The 17,664-nt window shown below is 59.0% G+C and overlaps 1 protein-coding gene across 4 annotated transcripts; it reads left to right on the plus strand.

Moving 5' to 3' along the window:
- Nucleotides 1–264: 264 nt before the first annotated feature.
- Nucleotides 265–17,585, plus strand: RTKN (rhotekin; the record flags this gene model as incomplete). 4 transcript variants are annotated; one of them, XM_081959459.1, is made up of 13 exons in its annotated part: nt 265–729; nt 10,878–11,077; nt 11,740–11,801; nt 12,944–12,997; nt 13,889–14,006; nt 14,298–14,519; nt 14,607–14,701; nt 14,873–14,979; nt 15,170–15,295; nt 15,705–15,870; nt 16,136–16,240; nt 16,447–16,555; nt 16,818–16,958. In XM_081959459.1, the coding sequence occupies exons 1-13, from the start codon at nt 619–621 to the stop codon at nt 16,822–16,824; spliced, it is 1,482 nt and encodes a 493-aa protein (XP_081815585.1). In that variant the 5' UTR covers nt 265–618. The 4 variants fall into 4 exon arrangements, with proteins under 4 accessions (XP_081815585.1, XP_081815586.1, XP_081815583.1 ...); XM_081959460.1 differs by lacking the exon at nt 16,818–16,958 and having other exon boundaries at nt 16,447–16,559; XM_081959457.1 differs by lacking the exon at nt 16,447–16,555 and having other exon boundaries at nt 269–729; nt 16,818–17,585.
- Nucleotides 17,586–17,664: the final 79 nt, after the last annotated feature.

The following is a 17,664-nucleotide window of genomic DNA, read 5'->3' on the forward strand; positions in this document are numbered from 1 at the left end:
GGGCACGAGAAGGCCAGCCTCCGCCTGCCACTTGTCAGCTGTCGGCGGGGACTTTGGAGTCTTCCAGCGGGGCCTCCACCGCATTTCACCTGCTGCCGCCCCCAACTCCGGCAGCTGCAGGTCCTTTCCGCAGCTGGCTCTGGGCAGGCCGCCCCGAACTTCTCTTGCAGGCACCGGCCTTCAGCCCCCCCCCCCTTTCCGAGGGCCTGAGCGGGCGGGGAGGGGCGGCCGCTGGGCGCCCAATAGGCTTCAGTTGCTTGGGAAGCCGCTGCTCGCGCCAAGCGGAGACTCAGAAGTTGCAAGTCGTGCGAGTTCAGCCACCAAGTTCCGCGGAGGCAGCCCGGTCTCGCCGGCACCTCCTCCCTCTCGGCAGCGGCTGAACCCTGCGCGGAGGGAGGCGCTCTCGGCGGGGCCGCTCAGCTACTGCGGGCCGAGCTCGCGGGGGCGGCGCCGTCTGCTGGGGCACGGCGGGCAGGAGCCGCGACCCCGCCCAGGTGGGCCGGCGGGCGCAACCGGGGACTGTCCGGGCAGAGGGCGAGGAGCCGCCCAGAGGCCAAGTCCTTGCGGAGGCCGGGCGAGAGCGCTGCGGGGGCGGCAGGAGCGCCCGGCAACCGGACCATGTTCCAGCGGCACCACCGCAGCAGGGCGACGGTGGCGCGCGGCTCCGCGCTGGAGATGGAGATCCGGCGGGGCCGCTTTCGCCTCAGCCTCCTGGCCGAGCCCGAGCAGGTAGGGCTGCGGCGTGGGCGGCGGCGGAGAAGAAGCCGGCCGGGAGGCGCTCGGCGCTATGAGCCGTGGGAAGCGTGGGGCTGCTTAGGCCGGGGCGGCTGCGCCAGGGCCGCCGAGAAGCCGGCGGAGGCCGCCCACCTATATGGGGCTCCAGGAGGTGGGCAGGTGCTCCGGGGGCGGAGCGTGACCGGGTAGGCGCGAGGGGTCCGGTCGCCTCCCTGTCTACCCTTCTGGGTACCCGCGGGAGCTCTTCCCCTCCCCTCCTGAAAAGGAGGCCCCGCGCCGCCGCCTCCGTCTTGTGGCTTTGCCGCGCCTGTTTAAAACCGCGTCTTCACCTGAGCGCCGCCGATTCCGAGTGGGGGTCTCTGGGTGGGATCCGAGGCCCCCTGCAGCCCTGGCCTCTGTCCTGGGCCGCAGACTGGGCAGATGTAGCGACCCCCCAGCTTCCCATCTAGCCTGGGGTGAGGATCCGGACAAAATGGGGCAGCGTCTGGATGTTGTAGGAACCAACTGCTCCTACTCCTTGAGTCCCTGGGTTGGTCAGGCAGGAATCTTTGTAGATTAACAGTTATGGAAGCCAGCAAGCCCAGTTGGGGCCATTTGGTACAATGCAGGCAGCATATCATGGTTTGCAAGGTGGTCTGTTAGACTAGGATTTAGCTTGCCTCAGACAGGTCAGCGTGCTTGGGATTAAACTGGCTTGTGCCATGCTGGTTCAAGTCCCAAGGAGGACCGTTGTCCCTCCTGTAACAGGAAATTATGCATGATGTAGCCCAGCTGTGACTGAGACTAATCACCTGCTCGGCATCTTTTCTGACTTCCTACAAAGGATAATGGATAGCCTCCATGGCCCAGTGCCCCTTTGGGCATGGAGGCCAGCATCTTTGGCTGATCCCATGATGACTGGTGACATAGAAGACTGGACTTGGGGTCAACAGTAAACAGCATGAATTAACCGGTGAAAGAAAGAAGGATCCTTCAGTTGTCTGTCTGTAGAACTAAGAGAAAGAGGACCACATCAGGAGGGGGGGGGGCTGATCCTGATGAGTGGAGTTGAAGTGAAGGGCTACAAAGTACGAATGAATAAAATCATTGTGACATAGGAATCTGTATGTTGGTGATACTTGCATTTAAGGGAGCAGCTGGAAAAAGTTGGGGGGAAATTGCATGAAAAGAAAAATTCATTGTAGAAAGTGTCCTAAGTGGATGGATATGAAGGAAGAAGAGCCACTGGGTCATAAGAGATTAAGATGATTGAAAAAGGGAGTTTCTACTTAGAAAATTCTCTGTTTAAGCAAACCTCTGTTTGTATGTACACATGGCGAAGGGCACGATAGAAATTTTAAAAAAAACTTACTCGATTAATTTATGCTGAAAATCTCCTTACAACCTGAAAAATGGAAGTTGAAAGTGGACACACCCACCTGGATAGTAAATTACGTTGCAGAACAAAACAGGAGGGTGCATATTTGTGCTAACAGAAGGTGTGGAAAGAAGGCTTGGTGGAACAAAGCGAAAGAGGCTAAGAAAAATTCACAAAAAAATGATTTCTGCATAAAAAGAGGATCAGAGAAATATTTGGAATAATCCATACAAAGAATTACATTTTCTCTGCTGAAAACTCCTCCTTTGGCTGCTTCACCCATTTCCCAAACTGCCTATTCTGTTCATCAAAACTGCTCTGCATTTTCTCCTCTTTTAAATGTTCTTTGCTCTTCTGACCACATTTTCTTGTAATGATCCATGTATAAAAAATTTATTCCATACTTTTCTCTGATCCTCATTTTATGCAGAACTCATTTTCTTTTGTGAATTGTTCATAGCCTCTTTCACTTTCTTCCACCAAGGCTTCTTATTCACAAAAGAAAATTATTTCTGCATAAAATGAGGATCAGAGAAAGATATGGAATAATGGAATTTAAATGAAATGATCCAGGATGAAACCTAGAACCTGAAAGTTAGGGAATTCTCAAAGCAGCCTGTCGTAGTTGTGCAGGGAAATGGCAAATGCTGTATATGTTACAAAAATAATGAACAGGAAGTCCTAAATGCTCTGAAAAACAGTGTGGCTGCAAGTAACTGGCAAATGTTAAAACATGGCTAGGTTTTCCTTGGGGGGGGAGGGGTTGAATTGAATTGAATTGAATTTATTAGATTTGTTAGCCGCTCCCTCTCCACGAAGGGACTCGGGGCGGCGTACAATAAATAAAAACACATATTATACAATTAAAACATTTCACGGAGGAGGTGTCAAAATCGCATAATATAATACATAGGAATACTCATAATAGAATTAAAAATTAAAATACCCCAATATAAAATTACAAATTTAAAAGATTGCCAGGAGGATAAAGATGGAACTATAATTGAGCCAGGCCGGCTAGTTGAAAAAGGTGGGTCTTGAGTTTTGAACGGAAGGAGCGGAGGTCGGTAGTAATCCTAATGTCGGGGGGGAGGTCATTCCAGAGGGCTGGGCCCATCACAGAGAAGGCCCTGCTCCTGGGCGCCGCCCTCTGGCACTGCTTAGTGGACGGCACCCGGAGAAGTCCCTCTCTGTGAGAGCGAATTGGTCGTAGGGATGTATGGGGCAGGATGCGATCCCGCAAGTAGCTAGGTCCTGTGCCATGGAGCGCTTTGAAGATGGTAATCAAGACCTTGAAACGCACCCGATAGACCACAGGGAGCCAGTGCAGCTCGCGCAGGAGAGGTGTTATATGGGAGTATCTAGTACTCCCCATAATCACCCGCGCGGCCGCATTCTGGACCAACTGTAGTCTTCGGGTGCATCTCAAGGGGAGCCCCATGTAGAGAGCATTACAGTAGTCTAGGCGGGACGTCACCAGCGCATGAGTGACTGTGCGAAGGGCATCCCGGTCCAATAGGGGGTGCATTTGGCGCACCAGGCGAACCTGGTGGAACGCCCCCCTTGCCACGGCTGCCACATGGTCATCCATGGACAGCCGGGCATCCAGGAGGATGCCCAAATTGCGCGCCCGCTCCATGGGGGCCAGTTGCTCGCCCCCAATAGCCAGAGATGGGATCATCTGGTTGAACCTGGGGGCCGGAAGCCACAGCCACTCTGTCTTGGAGGGGTTGAGCTTGAGTCTGTTGTCACCCATCCAGACCCGTACGGCTTCCAAACACCGGGACACCATTTCGACAGCCTCATTGGGGTGGTTCGGGGTGGAGATGTACAGCTGTGTATCATCAGCGTACAGATGATATCCCACCCCAAAACCACGAATGATCTCACCCAGAGGCTTCATATATGTGTTGAACAGGAGAGGCGAGAGGACCGACCCCTGCGGCACCCCACAAGTGAGAAGCCTTAGGGTCGACCTCTGCTCCCCTGCCAACACACGTTGCGTCCGGTCGGAGAGGTAGGAGCAGAACCACCGTAAAACGGTGCCCCTTACTCCCAGCCCCTCCAGCCGGTGCAGTAGGATACCATGGTCGATGGTATCAAAAGCCGCTGAGAGATCTAATAGGACCAGGATAGAGGAACAACCCCTATCCCTGGCCCTCCAGAGATCATCTACCAACGCGACTAAGGCCGTCTCTGTGCTGTGCCCGGGTCGGAAGCCGGACTGGCGCGGGTCTAGATAATCATTTTCCTCCAGGTGACGTGGGAACTGTTGGGCCACCACACTCTCTACAACCTTCGCTAAAAAGGGAAGGTTGGAGACAGGACGATAATTGGCTAGCTCCGTTGGGTCCAGGGAAGGCCTCTTGAGTAAGGGTCTCACAACCGCCTCTTTCAAGGCGGCCGGTAAGGACCCCTCACCCAATGAAGCGTTCACTAGTCCCAAGAGCCAGTCTTGTGTAACCTTCCAGGATGCCAGTACAAGCCAGGAGGGACACGGGTCCAATGAACATGTGGTAGCTCGTAGTCGCCCACGCAACCTGTCCAAGTTGTCATTTCCAGGGGGGGCGGGAGAATGTGCAGGAATATTATAAGGTTCCTGCTAGACGCAAGAAGTACTTGATATGGTCCAGCCCAAACTTCTTCTAGCAGTGCAGGTAAAACATACAATAATAGGGTTGGAAGGGACCTTGGCGGTATTCTAGTCCAACCCCATAGAGGGCATAGATGGAAGGACAGGGAGCTGGATCCCACAGGAGGGGAAGTTGCCTTGCCCATCTGTCCAGAAAGTCTCAGCAGGCCCCAGAGGAGGTGGGGGCTGGCCCCATGGCGTGTATCTCTTCCCTTGTGGGCGGCAAGCCGGGCAAAGAGAAACAACTGCCAGGTGGAGGGAGATAAATGGACCCTTTTCTCACACTGGATCCCTTGAGGATCTCGGCTGGGACCAGGGTGGACCACTCAAGGGTGACTCAGATGTGGGCTGTGAATTGGCCATTGATACAAAATCATTCACAATGGTCAAAGCCGGGAATGACTGAAATGCTCCACCCAGTCAGCCACATGGTGCTCAGGGAAAAACTGTGCCGCCATTCACTCAGGGAAAGGCGCTGGGGGACCAGAAGCTGTGAGAAACGCCGATGCCAGGCTGTGCCGCTTTAGGAAAGAGACGTGAGGATAAAACCGTGCAAGGCCTGCAGCCCCATTGCACAGACCCCACCATCTGCATTGGGGGCGGGGTGGGGGATGCTCTTTGGAGCAGGATTCATAGTCCTAGCTCTGCCTCAAAGGTGCTTTTTCAAGAGGCAGCTGGATTTTCTTTCTTTTTCTTTGAAGACATTTCGCTTCTCATCCAAGAGCTACTACTGCTGCCTGCTGGCTGATTGCAATTTGGCAGTTAAAATCTCACCAGGCTCAAGGTCGACTCAGCCTTCCGTCCTTCTGAGATGGATAAAATGAAGACCCAGATTGTTGGGGCAAGAGGCTGACTCTGTAAACCGCTTAGAGTTGGGATGGAAAGCACCGTGAAGATATATGTCTAGGGGCTATTGCTAAGAAGTTTCTTCAACTCTGAAGGAGAAGAACTGAAGAAGCTTCTTGGATGAGAAGTGAATTGTCTTCAAAGAAAAGGAGAAGAAAATGCAGCTGCCTCTTGAAAAAGCACCTTTGGGGCAACCTTGACCGGGATGGCTGAGAAGCTCCGTGTAGACATTCAGTCCCAGGGCTGGGAACAAATGCAAGCAGGAAAGAGAAGTTTGTGGAGCAGATCTCTTACCTGGGGAAATCCCGGCTGCCCATTATCTTGGATCATATTAAAGGGGGTTAAATTAACTGAAGACTGAACTCCAAGGACCCCTTTGGGAGGCTCAGGGGTCCTCCAGCTGTGGAATCCATAGTCAGATCTCTCCTGCCCCCCCCCCCCCAATCTGCTCAGCCACTCCCCTGCCCAGGCCACATTTTCCACACTGCCTCACAAAGGATGGCACCCCAGGAAGAGCCACCCAAAGAGGCGGTTGGTTCCAGAGGAAGTGGCATGGGAGCCCCCTGGCACCTCTCTGGGGGTTCAGCTTCTCTTCTTGGCCCTTGAGGGGACGTTGGCTGCCCTCTGGTGGCCGAGGGCTGGCACAGCTTGGTGGGCTTCTGGCTGGGGCTTGGACCTCAGGGAGCAGAGGAGTTTCTGGGCTGGGGCTAAGGCACTGCCTGGCTGGGGTTGGTGGGCAGAGAGGGCTCCCCTGGCCGAGATCGCTGGGGGCAAGGGGCTGCCCGCCCATCCGCCTGCTTCCTTCCATCGCAGGGTGAGCGGGAGGGAGGGACGTGTCTGAAGGGGAGGCGAGGCTGTTGGAGCAGCCAGCTAGGAGGGGCGGCCCTTGTAAGATGAGCTGGAACAGGAAGGCTGGCGGGGGGGGGGGTGGGTGGAAGCCAGGCAGATTTCCTGTGCATGGAGCGCCTGCTACGACCAGGAGGGAAGGGCAGGGGCAAGGCAGCCATCGTCGCGTAGGAGGTAAGGGCTGGGGAGGGCTAGCGGGGCAGAGCCGCCACTGCTGCACTCTCGGCTCCAGAGAGCGGAGGAAAGTCCCTGGGCTGGACAGCAGGGGGCAGCAGCATCTGCCTGCCCAGGGCATCCAAAGCCCTTCCATCCAACCGGCCCTTCTGGGAAGCCATGCCTGTGCAGTGGGAGCCCCCACCCCAACCCCCCAGGCCTTGGCTGGCAGGGGGTTGGCTGTGCAGTGCGTGGAGTGGGAGGGGGAGGGCCGTGCCCTGCCTGGCAGCTGGGTGCAGCCTCTGGGCCCCCCAGCCCTGCCCTTTCAGGCACAGTGGCTGCTTGTTCTCAGGGTGGGTGTTGGAGCTGCTGGGCTGGCACGAAAGAAAGGGCCTATTCTTTCCACAGCTGGCCCAGGAGACCGGCATCTGCTGACAGAGGGGCCGGAGCAGTGAGTCTGCGGCATCTCCCACCCCCCACCTTGCCTCAGAAGCAGCCCCAGTCTGCTGGGGTCCAGCTCCATGGGAAGCCGGGTTTGGGGGCCTTTGCTCTGACGCCACACCTCCAGCTGGGCCTCGGGGTGGGGGTGGGGGGGCGCACAGAGGGCCTGGGGCAATGCAGGACAAGCTGCATATCCTGGAGGACCTGAACATGCTCTACATCCGACAGATCGCCCTCAGCCTGGAGGTACCGCGCTGGACGTTGCTGCTTTCAGAGGGCGTGTGGTTGTGGTTGTGGTTGTGGGTCAGCATGTGGATGGGCGTATTTCCATTCGTAGGGTCACCCATTTCGCTAGTGCGACTCATGGGGCTGGGCATCTGCAGGAGGACTGGGGGACCTGAGAGAAGACCCCTGCAGATGCCCATTTCTGAGGAGGGGCTGCAAACTGAGTGCATGGACTTTGCAGGTGTGTCCCTCCAGTTTGGGTGGCGACCGTGTGGCTGCCTTCCAGGATGGGCTTTTGACTCCCCTGGGTCTTGGTGCGGTCCCCAGCGGCCCCCACGTGAGAGGAGCAGTGCTGGTCTCAGCCGGCAGCTTCTTGGAACCTCTGGCAGGGGCCCTTTCGCCCGTGTGGCTGGCCACGCAGCGCCGGCCTCCCTGGGCTGGGCTCTTTTAACCGCGGCTGCCGTGCGCTTTGCCTGTGGCTTCCTTGGTGACATTGCTGCATCCCGTGACCTCTACCGCTCTCCTTAGCCCAGCGGTTCTCAAATAGTGGGGCATGCCCCCCTGGGGGGGCGCGAGGCTCCGTAAAGGGGGGCACGAAGGCTCCCTTTCCATCTGGGTGCAACGGCGGCGGCGTGGGCGAGGCATAATATATCCCGCCTGGAAGTGGCAGCACTTCGGACTGTGGATTTTCATTGGAGCCGCGGGCTGGAGCTGTGCAAGAAGCCTGCTCGGGCGGGGGTGGGAGGGAGGGAAGCATGGCTGTCCCAGGCTTCCCTCCCTCCCCCCCCCCAGCCCAAGCAGACTTTTTGCACAGCTCCAGCCCGCGGCTCTGATGAGTCTCTGAGCAGTCCCCAGCGCTGCCACTTCAAGCCGGGATATATTCTGCCATGCCCTCGGCGGCGTCTTTATGCAGGTAGCTCACCTCCCCGCCAGCAGCTCACCCGCAAGCATTCCGTCTGGAAGCGGAAGCGCAACAGCCGCTGTTGGGGAAGGGACAAAGGGGCGGCGGTCGCCCGATCTTGCCACCGCCACCCCTTCGCCCCTGGTAACGGCGACTGTTGTGCTGCTGCTTCCAGCTGGGATGCTGGAGGAGCTGCTGGCAGGGAGGGAGGGAAGAAAGGGAGGAGGGAGTAAGGATAGACAAGCAAGAGGGAAAGAGGAAAGAAGGCAAGCAGGCAGGAAGGAGGCAGAAGGAAGGAGGGAAGAATGGAACTGGAAGGGAGGCAGGGAAGGAGGGAGGGAGAAAGGAAGGATAGGAGGATAGGGAAAGAGGAAAGAAGGCAGGCAGGCAGGGGGAAAGAGGAAGGAGGGAACTGGAAGGGAGGCAGGAAGGAAGAGAAGGAGGAAGGGAGGGTGGAAGGAAGGATAGACAAGCAAGAGGGAAAGAGAAAAGAAGGCAAGCAGGCAGGAAGGAGGCAGAAGGAAGGAGGGAAGAATGGAACTGGAAGGGAGGCAGGGAAGGAGGGAGGGAGAAAGGAAGGATAGGAGGATAGGGAAAGAGGAAAGAAGGCAGGCAGGCAGAAGGGAGGGAGGTGCAAGGAAGGAAGAAAGCATAGATAAGCAGGAGGGAAAGAAGGCAGGCAGGGGGAAAGAGGAAGGAGGGAACTGGAAGGGAGGCAGGAAGGAAGGGAAGGAGGAAGGGAGGGTGGAAGGAAGGATAGACAAGTAAGAGGGAAAGAGGAAAGAAAGCATGTGACTACGGTGGGAGAGGAGGAAAGACCGGTGTGCTATGTTATGCAGAGGTGTACTTATAACAATTTTATAGACAAATTATACTATTTACAGTCGCGCGGGGGGGGGGGCGCGAAATGTTTTCTTCTTCCTAGGGGGGGCATGACAGAAAATAATTGAGAAGCACTGCCTTAGCCTGAGAAGTCAGTGGGCATGTGGGCTTGGTGGGCGCTGCCCAGCTCCTCCTCGCAGGGGCCCTGGAACTCTGCGTATTTCTGCTTGGCTGCCCAATGGAGGAGTTGTGGATTGGAAGGCAGTGGCATCTCTCGCATTTCCCTCCTGGATCTTGGAAAGGGGAAATGTTGATCAGGAAACACCTTCCCTGGGACCCTAAAATGGCATCAGGTGGCTCCACAGAGTTCGGGGGAGGGGATGACCCCATGATGGCTGCAAAGGCATGAATATTTGCTGCTTACAGCTGCCCAGCCTCCAGACACCCCTCCCCCCAACTGCATGGCTGAGCCAGGGAAGGCCCCAGAGCGGAGGTGAGGGCTGTCTACTTGGGGGGTAGGGACCCTTCAACCTGGGCCTGGGTCTCCCTGCTTCCCCACCCCTTTGCTTTCTCTTTGTCCTGGCAGCAGAGGGGGCATCTGGCCTGGGGTGAATAGAGGCAGATGAGGCTGGAGAGAGAGGGAGGGGCCCCTTGGGGAGGAGGCTTCCCTGCCTGAGAGCAGAAACTCTTGTGCCTTGGCACCGAATGCCCGAGGGGATCCCTCCCCATTTGCTCTCTCAGCCTTCATCGGATCAGGCCCTCTCTGTCCATCACACCACCACCCCTCGTATGAGGGTCCCCCTCTCTGCTGGGAGAGAAGGCAGCCCCCCCCGCAAGGGCTCTGGGCTTTGGGAGGGGTCCCTCCGCAGTTGCCTCCTCCCCGCGGGGCATTGCGGCCCCCGCAGATCCCAGGCGGCCTATTTTTAGGCAGCGGTGATGTCACAGCCCCCCCCGCAGCCCCTTCCCAGGCGCCCCCTCCCCGCCGGTGCAGCTGCCGCCCGCAAGAAGAAGCTCAAGCTCGCCGCAGCGGAGCAAACGGGGCGGAGGTGGCCTCGGGCTATGAGCCGGCGGCATGGAGAACGGGAAGCCGGCCAGGGTGAGCGCGGGGCTGGGGGAAGAGGAGGCGGCGGCTGCCGAAATAGCCAGCGCTGGCTTGGGGGCGGCCGAGCGCATTCCGGGTGGGGGGCGACCTCCCTACGTCCCAATGAAGCTCTGAGGGGAGGGGGTCACGATCCCTCTTGCTCTCCTCCCTCCTCTTGGGTTGGCCTCTGTGCCAAGGGGGCATCCCATAAAGAGCTCCCCCCCCCCCCGCAGCATTCCAAGCCCAGAGGCGGGTGAGCTGCTCTGCCTTACAGCTGCTGCAAAAGCTGCCCCCCTCCTGGCCAGCCAGGTGGTCCCCCAATCCGAAAAGGGCTGGGAATGAGACTGCAGTGGGGGGTGGGGGGCTGAAGGCCTTCTTGCCCAGCTGCCGGATGGGTGAGGATTTTCACTGGGAGGGTCTGCTGTGGGCTTCCCCAGCCCCGATTTTATAGCAGTGACTCTTCCTGACATTTGGTGGGGAGGCTCGGGTCCCTGCTCCCCCTGTAGCGAAAGGCCTCCTTTCACAGCAAAGCTGCCTTTCCGTGAGTGGGAGGGAAAGGAGGGGGGCAAAGGGGGATGGGGCCCTCCATATGTGGGGCTGCTCGTATGGTGCCAGGCTCTTCCCTGAACCCCCCTGCAAGTGGGTGAGGGAGGGGGCTGTGTGGGGCCTCCACTTCTCTCCCCACTGGCCCCTAATGCCTTTGGGCACCAGGCCAGCTCACCGGCTTCCCCTCCCCCGCCCACCTCCAGAGCCTTCTGTCCCAAGACCCCCTTCCTGGTTCCTATCCCCAAACCTTTGCACCCGCACCTTTCAGTTGCGTCCCCTCCCCCCTCCCCAGGGCACAGACCTCCAGAAGAGAATTGACCACGAGATCCGCATGCGGGAGGGAGCCTGCAAGCTCTTGGCGGCTTGCACTCAGCGGCCGCAGGCACTGGAGGTGACCAAGAGCCTGCTGGTCTGCAACAGCCGCATCCTGGCCTACATGGCGGAGTTGCAGCGCATGAAGGAGGCGCAGGTGATGCAGCACATGGCTCGGCGGTGAGTTGGCCCCTGGTACCCTTGCTGGGTCGGTGTGCAGAGAGCCTGGAAAGTCTGGGCGCAGAAGCAGGCATTCAGGCATCCTGGAACCCCTCCCCCCCAACCCCCCCACCCCGTCAGTTCCTCCCTGCTGGGTTCTGTTGCCATGGAAACCTGCTGAGCCCCCCCCCTTCCTTTCCTGGCATCAGGGGAGGCGGCTGGCTCCCTCCTCCTGGCAGCCCTTTCCTTTCCAGCCCTGCTCCCTCCTTCCCTCCGTGGGGATTGGGAGCCAGTCAAGGAAGGAACTTTGGGGCTGCCTCACTCTGGGCGTGAGCCTCGGGAGCAGGGAATGTGTGAAAGGGGCGAGGAAAGCCTCTCCTCCTGGCAGCTTCAAGGTTTTTGACCTCCCTTCCGCCCTGCTGGGCAGACGGCAGAGCAACTCCAGCCCCCACTTCCCTGCTCTGCGCCCCCACCCCAGTCCCTCCCTCCTTCGGTCTCATCCAGGTGAAAACGGGTTACGGGCTCCCTTCTTCACGTTCCTTCCCACTGGCGTTAATTCTGCCTGGTGACAGCCAGAGCCAGGACGTCTGTGCTGGTATCAGAGCGTTTTAGCGATTGTGATGGCTGTTGGTGTAATCAAACGTGCTTTCACTCTCTCCTCCCCATCCTGCCCCACACCTTAGTCCTTCTGAGGCTGGATCCACGGACGGTCGCTTACCATGTCGGGGCCGAATTTGTGTCTCGGGTAAGGAGGGGGCTGGTCCTCAGGGGTCAAGCCTGGCCGAGCTTTGCTCCCCCCATGCAGGCCAGCCTCTCAGTGGGCAAGAAAAGGAACAGGAGGGAAGGGACTTGTCCCAGTCCCTGACCTCTCCATGGGATGTGGTATTTTGCAGGCTGTACACACCTTCCCAGCCTCAGAGAGCGAATTAGTTAAGAGAACAAATCCTTTTTTAATTCACCTTTTATGCTTTGAAAGAAGAGGATCCTAACAGTCAAATGATAGTCTGATTAGGATTCCTATTTGCTAATCAGGAAAGTTTTGCTAGACATAACAGAAGAATCACACTGAAGGAGGAAGGACCTCCACTATCCCAACTTCATTTCCCCTCATCTGGGCTAAGGAAGCGGAGCCTCTTAAGGAAGCCTGGCAAAGCTTCACCTCCTGCCCCAGTTCCTGCCTGCACTGCCTCCGCTTCGCCCGCAGGGGAAACCACAGGTGGAGCCGAGCATTCAGGCAGCCTTTGAAACCAGCAGGGCTGCCCTAGTGGTTTTGTAACTGTCTTCCAGTCAACGGATGGCAACTGGAGTTTTCCCCAGTTATTCCCGACCTTCCATTCCGGCTCCATCTTGCCCAGCCAGGCTCAGCTCCCGGTGCCTTAGACCTGTGGGGACAGGGCAGGGGGCAGGCGAGGCTTTCCCAAGCCCAAAGCGCAGCCTGTGCACAGCCAGGATTGGAGTGGGGCAGTAGCCCCCGCAGGCCCTGCTGAAAAGCTCCCCGACCTGCAGCGGGCAGCCCTGGAGCCTGGCCCCACCCGAGGGATCCGTCGCTCCGGCTTCTGCTCAGCGTAGGGATCCACTCCCCAACTTGCTCCCAGGGAAGCGCAGAGGTCCCTTGGAGGGTGCTGAGCTGAAGGTGGGCAATTTCGCCACAGCCATCCCACTGGAAGCCACTCGGGAGAGGAGCCTTTTCCCCAAAGCAGGCAGGCAGAGCAGAAGCAGAGTGAGCCGGTCACGGCCTACGAGGCCACTGCGCTCCATTTGGGTCCCCGCCTTTACGTTTGTCTCAAAGATGGGTTTGGTGACCGTAAGCAAGCCGTGCATCAGTGGCCTTAATGCCACGTGTGGCCCTAGAGATCGTGGTCTGTAGTTCTCTCCCCTTTTTTCCAGATCTCCGGATCCCCCTGATGTGGAAGGACACGGAATACTTCAAGAACAAGGGGGGTAGGTTCCCTCGCTGGTGCTCCCCACATTGTCTGTCTCCTCCTCCCTTCCGTTCGCTCCTCAGCAGCTGAACCCAGCAGCTACCTAAAGACTTCCCTCAGGGCATTGTGGCCTGCTAGCTTGGAAGGAGCTTGTGCACCGGAGACAAATTCCTTTGTGTGTCTAATCACACTTGGCCAAATAAAGCATTTGATTCAAAGCTGCCACGAGGCTGAGTTTAGCTGAAATCTCCTTTGAGAAAGGAAGGACGGGCGCATTTGACCGATGTCTGTGATGCTGCAGACGCCCAACCGGCCTGCTCTGTCCGCTATCTGTGGGAACTGATCCCAGGTCTCCATGCGGAGGGGCCCGGGAATGGGGCTTTTCCCCGATGGACCCCTCCCGTGCCTGGGACAGCTGCTTCCTGCCGTGGGTTTTGCAGGGCAGAGAAAAGGCAGCTGTAAAGAGTCCACTTTGTGCAGGTTACTTTGGCCCCCTGGTGGATGGAACTGTTAATGCTGCTTTTGCTTTTCATGCATTCTTTCTCCTATGCCGCTCGGTCAGTTTGAAATGCTGCTGAATAGGAGTGGAGAAGGAGGGGAGGGGAGGGGTGCAGCATGGGAAAAAGAAATGACATCTGCCAATTAAGACAGGGCCGTCTGAGGCAAAAGGTAATTCCAGGCTCTGTCCCAGGACTCGGGGCTAAAACAGCTACTGCTCCCCAGGGATCAGCAGGTCCTGGCCATTCCCTCCCCCCACTCCCACTCCCACTCCTTCCCGTACTTTGGAAGAGGCTTCCCTGCAGCTTCCATACCTACGGAGCCACTGTGGTGAGATCAAGTGTGTGTGTGCGTGTGTGTGTGTGCGTGTGTATTGAGACACCAAATGCCCCATTTCCCCCTTTTTTTCCAGATTTGCATCGCTGCGCAGTGTTTTGCCTGCTGCAAATCGGCACAGAAATCTACGACACGGAGATGGTGCTGGTGGACCGGACACTGGCTGACATCTGCTTTGAGACCTCAGTGCTCTTGTGAGCCTCACCTCCCTAGCTGACCACTCGGCAATCCTGCCTTAGTCCCCAGCAGGGAAGGGGAGGAGGGGGCCCACCTGACTCCAGATCTGACGGGGTCCCCAACACTTTGCCTTTCGGGTGGAATTGGGCGTTTCGGGGCCTGGTGGGAATGGCAAAGTTGGTGCCCCAGGGAGGGGTTAGGAGGAAACCTGAAGGCTTGAGGAAGGTCGCATTGGCGCTTCTGGGCGGCCAGCTGGGATCCTGGCTGTGCTCAGAGCCTGCGTGGGGCATCTTCTCCTCTCTCCCCAGCACCGAGGCTGCTCCAGGCTTTGAGCTGAAAATTGAGCTGTACAGTGCTGCCCTGGAGGAGGACTCGGCCCTTGGCGCCACCCCCAAGAAGCTGGCCAGCCGCCTGAGCAGCTCTCTGGGGCGCTCCTCGGGGAAGCAGATGCGGGCTGCTCTGGACGGGAGCGGCTCAGGCAGCAACGGGGGGTGCAGTCCGCTCTTGCTACCCCCAGCCCCCAGCATAGCGTGAGTACCCTCCTTACCTACCTGGGGGAGCCTGCAACCCCCCACACCCCCAGCTGCCTCACCAGCAGGGCGCCCCTTCTTTTTCAGGGGCCCCAAATATCAACTGCTGGCCTGTGCCCACCTTGGCCTTCCGCACGTCCAGGACACCTTTCGCACCCATGACCTGCTCATCACCGGCAACGGTAGGCCCAGAAGATGGCTGTGGGCATCCCTGGGACCTGGTGTCAGGGCCCTTCCAGGACGACTGGGGGTCTTGGGAGGCTGAGGAGCGGCTCACCTGCTTGAGCCAGTGGCTGGAGACCTTTTACTGAACCTCCAGTTCGGCCCCCACTTGACGCCTCCTTCTCCTCCAGAGGAGAGCTCCTTCTGGCTGCCCCTCTATGGCAGCCTCTGCTGCCGCGTGGTGGCCCAGCCCAGCTGCATGGTGGAGCAGGTGATGGCTGGCTTCCTGAAAGTGCAGGTAAGGGCTTCACCTGTAGGAGGAGGGAAGCATCCCCCCCACTCCCGGGGGACAGGGATATGCAGTGCCCCCACCCTACGCCCGAACTGACCAGGGTGCTGAGAGGGGCCCCTTCTGCAGCTGAATGGGAGGTTTTGGCCTTGGGGGGAAGGAGAAGGGACGCCAAGGCACCTGCCGCCTGTCTCTGCAGCAGGGGGAGCAGCTGGACTGGCCGAGGCTTTTCTGTGTCCTGCGTGGCACCAACCTTCTCTGCTACCGGCGCCCCCAGGATGCGGAGGGCCAGGAAGAGGCTGCCTTCACCATCGCCATCAACAAGGTTCGGCTGGGGCGCTGCGACCCCATGGCTCATGGGCAGGCCCTGCACCGCTCCTCTGGGCACACACGCAAATAAGCCCCCGGGCCCTTTGCTGTCCACTGTCCATGGGGGTCAGCTGAGCAAACCTTCCCAGATTGCCCTCCCTCGCCCGCTCCCATGTCACCTCTTTGCTGGGGGGCTGGGACCCTCCCTTGCCAGGTTTCAGATCAAGGAAAATACCCTGGCTATTAAGCTCCCCCACTCAGAACCCCCTTCCAAAGCCTCCCCCATTCCTGGGCTTCCCTTCCTTCCTGACGCCCTGGGAGAAGGGAGGCCGTTTCCCATCGCTTTGGGCCCCTTCCTGCTTCTGGCCCAGCCCACGGCATCTGCCCCACAGCCAGGTGACCCCTGGGCCTCTTTCCCTGGGCAGGAGACGCGCATCCGGGCCAGTGAGAAGAGCCCCAGGGGTCCCGTTCGCTGCATGTCAGTCACCAACCACTACGGAGGTGAGGAAGTGACCCACACGCTGCAGGCTGAGTCTCCCGCGGAGGCCCAGCGCTGGATGGAAGTCTTCTGGCAGCACTTCTACGACATGAGTGAGTGGAGGAGGGGGTGGGGGCGGTAAAGAGACCCGGCCTCTCTGGGCACAGCCCTGGGTCAGTGGATGGGGCAGCCGTCCAAAGACACAAGGAGGCTGGGTGTCTGGGGGGCATCAGGGCACAACCTTCACCTCTGAGCTGGGTCTGGGGCTCTCCCCACTGCACTTGGGGGGCTCCAAGGCCAGACTTCCTACGATGTCATAGGACACATCCCCCCCCAAGCCAGGTGATCCCCCTTTATGCCCCTGTCCCCCCCCCCCAGGCCAATGGAAACACTGCTGCGATGAAGTGATGGTGGTGGAGGTGCCATCTCCGCGCCGCCCTCCGATGCTGCTGTCCAAGCAGGGATCCCTCTACCACGAGATGGGTGAGGCTGACCAGGGCCGGCATCCCTAGGGCAGAAGGGTGGGCAGTGGAAGGGAGGGTCTCTCTGTCTTTTCTGCCCCCTTTCCCAGCTCCACGCCTCTAGGGTCTCTCTTGCCCCCCATCCAGTGTCTGTGTCTGTAACTCTCTGCTCTCCTCCTCTGCTTTCCTCTCTCTGCATGTCCCTCCTGTCTGTCTGTCCTGCCCCAGCTCTCCCTGGTGCTGGGGGGCCACCCTCCAACTGCGAGGGGCTTCTGTTGCAGGACAACGCTGTCTCTGCAGAGATTCGGGCACTTCTGTCCAACTATTACAGTGACAGGTGAAGTAACTGCACCGGTGGAGGCCGCAGGGAGGAGGGCTGCTATGCCGTGGAGGAAACCTCGGGGAGGGTGGGGGGAGCACGGCAGGAGGAGTGGATAGGTGTCCGAATGCCCTCCGGACCCCACCAACTGACCAGAGGGCCCTTTCCCGAGTGCTTTTGTGCTGAATGGCAGCTCTCCTAGGTGGGGGGCGTTTGTCCCTGAAGGGGCCAGGAGAGCCTCAGGTGCCTCTAACGGAGCCCCTCTCCCCCTTTCCTGCAGCTATTGAGCCGGCCGATGACATTGAGGCAGTGACTGAGATCCTGGCCCGGCGGGTCTCCAACCTGGGCGAGCCCGTGTGGCTCTCTCTCTTTGAGGGCTCCTCGCCTGGCATCGCTTCCAGCTGCAGCTCCAGCACCGGCCCTTGCCCCACGCAGCCCCCCTGGGGCCGACCTCGCACTCTCTCGCTGGACGCCAAGCTCAGCAGGCTGAAGGGGCGTGCGGGACGCCCGCCGCCTTCCCCTTTGCCCAAGGCCCGTGGCCCCTCCTGTTCCAGCTCAGGCTCCTCCAGCAGCTGCAGTTCGACTCCGGACTCGGAGCGGACCCTGCAGGCCCCTGCCCGGCCCTGGTTTGACCCTCGCTTGTGGCTGCAGTCCCAGGTCTGAGGCTGCCAAGAATGGAGGGTCTGCATTGTTCGGGGGCTTCGCCTTGCCGAGACAAACTGGCCGAGGCCGCCCTCCCCATGCCTGACCCCAGTGAGGGGCCAGCCTTGCTAGAGAAGCATCTGGCTATGGAGTGGGGGGGGAAGCCCCCCAGCCAGACCCCTCCGTTTGCAGGAGAAAAGCCCCTTGCTTTCCCTTGTAAGGAAATTGGAAGGTTTGCTGTTGAAAGAGTCCGAGCTCTTTCCTTGCCAGGGGTCAAGGGTCCCCATTTGCCTTCAGCCTGGCCTCTTCTTGACCCCCCCCCCCATGCAAGGATTTGCATGGAGGAGGAAGGGGGAGGGCAGCAGCCACCCTTCCTGTGGATATGCATTAAAGTGTGTTGACTTGCCCTCTGCAGTGCAGGCTCGGTCTGTTGGAGGGCTGGGAGGGGGGAGGCTTTGGCAGCTGGGCTCTGCAGGGCTTGCTCC

Source organism: Natrix helvetica (assembly GCF_964273705.1).
Source record: "Natrix helvetica genome assembly, chromosome: 7".
NCBI lineage: Eukaryota > Metazoa > Chordata > Lepidosauria > Squamata > Natricidae > Natrix > Natrix helvetica.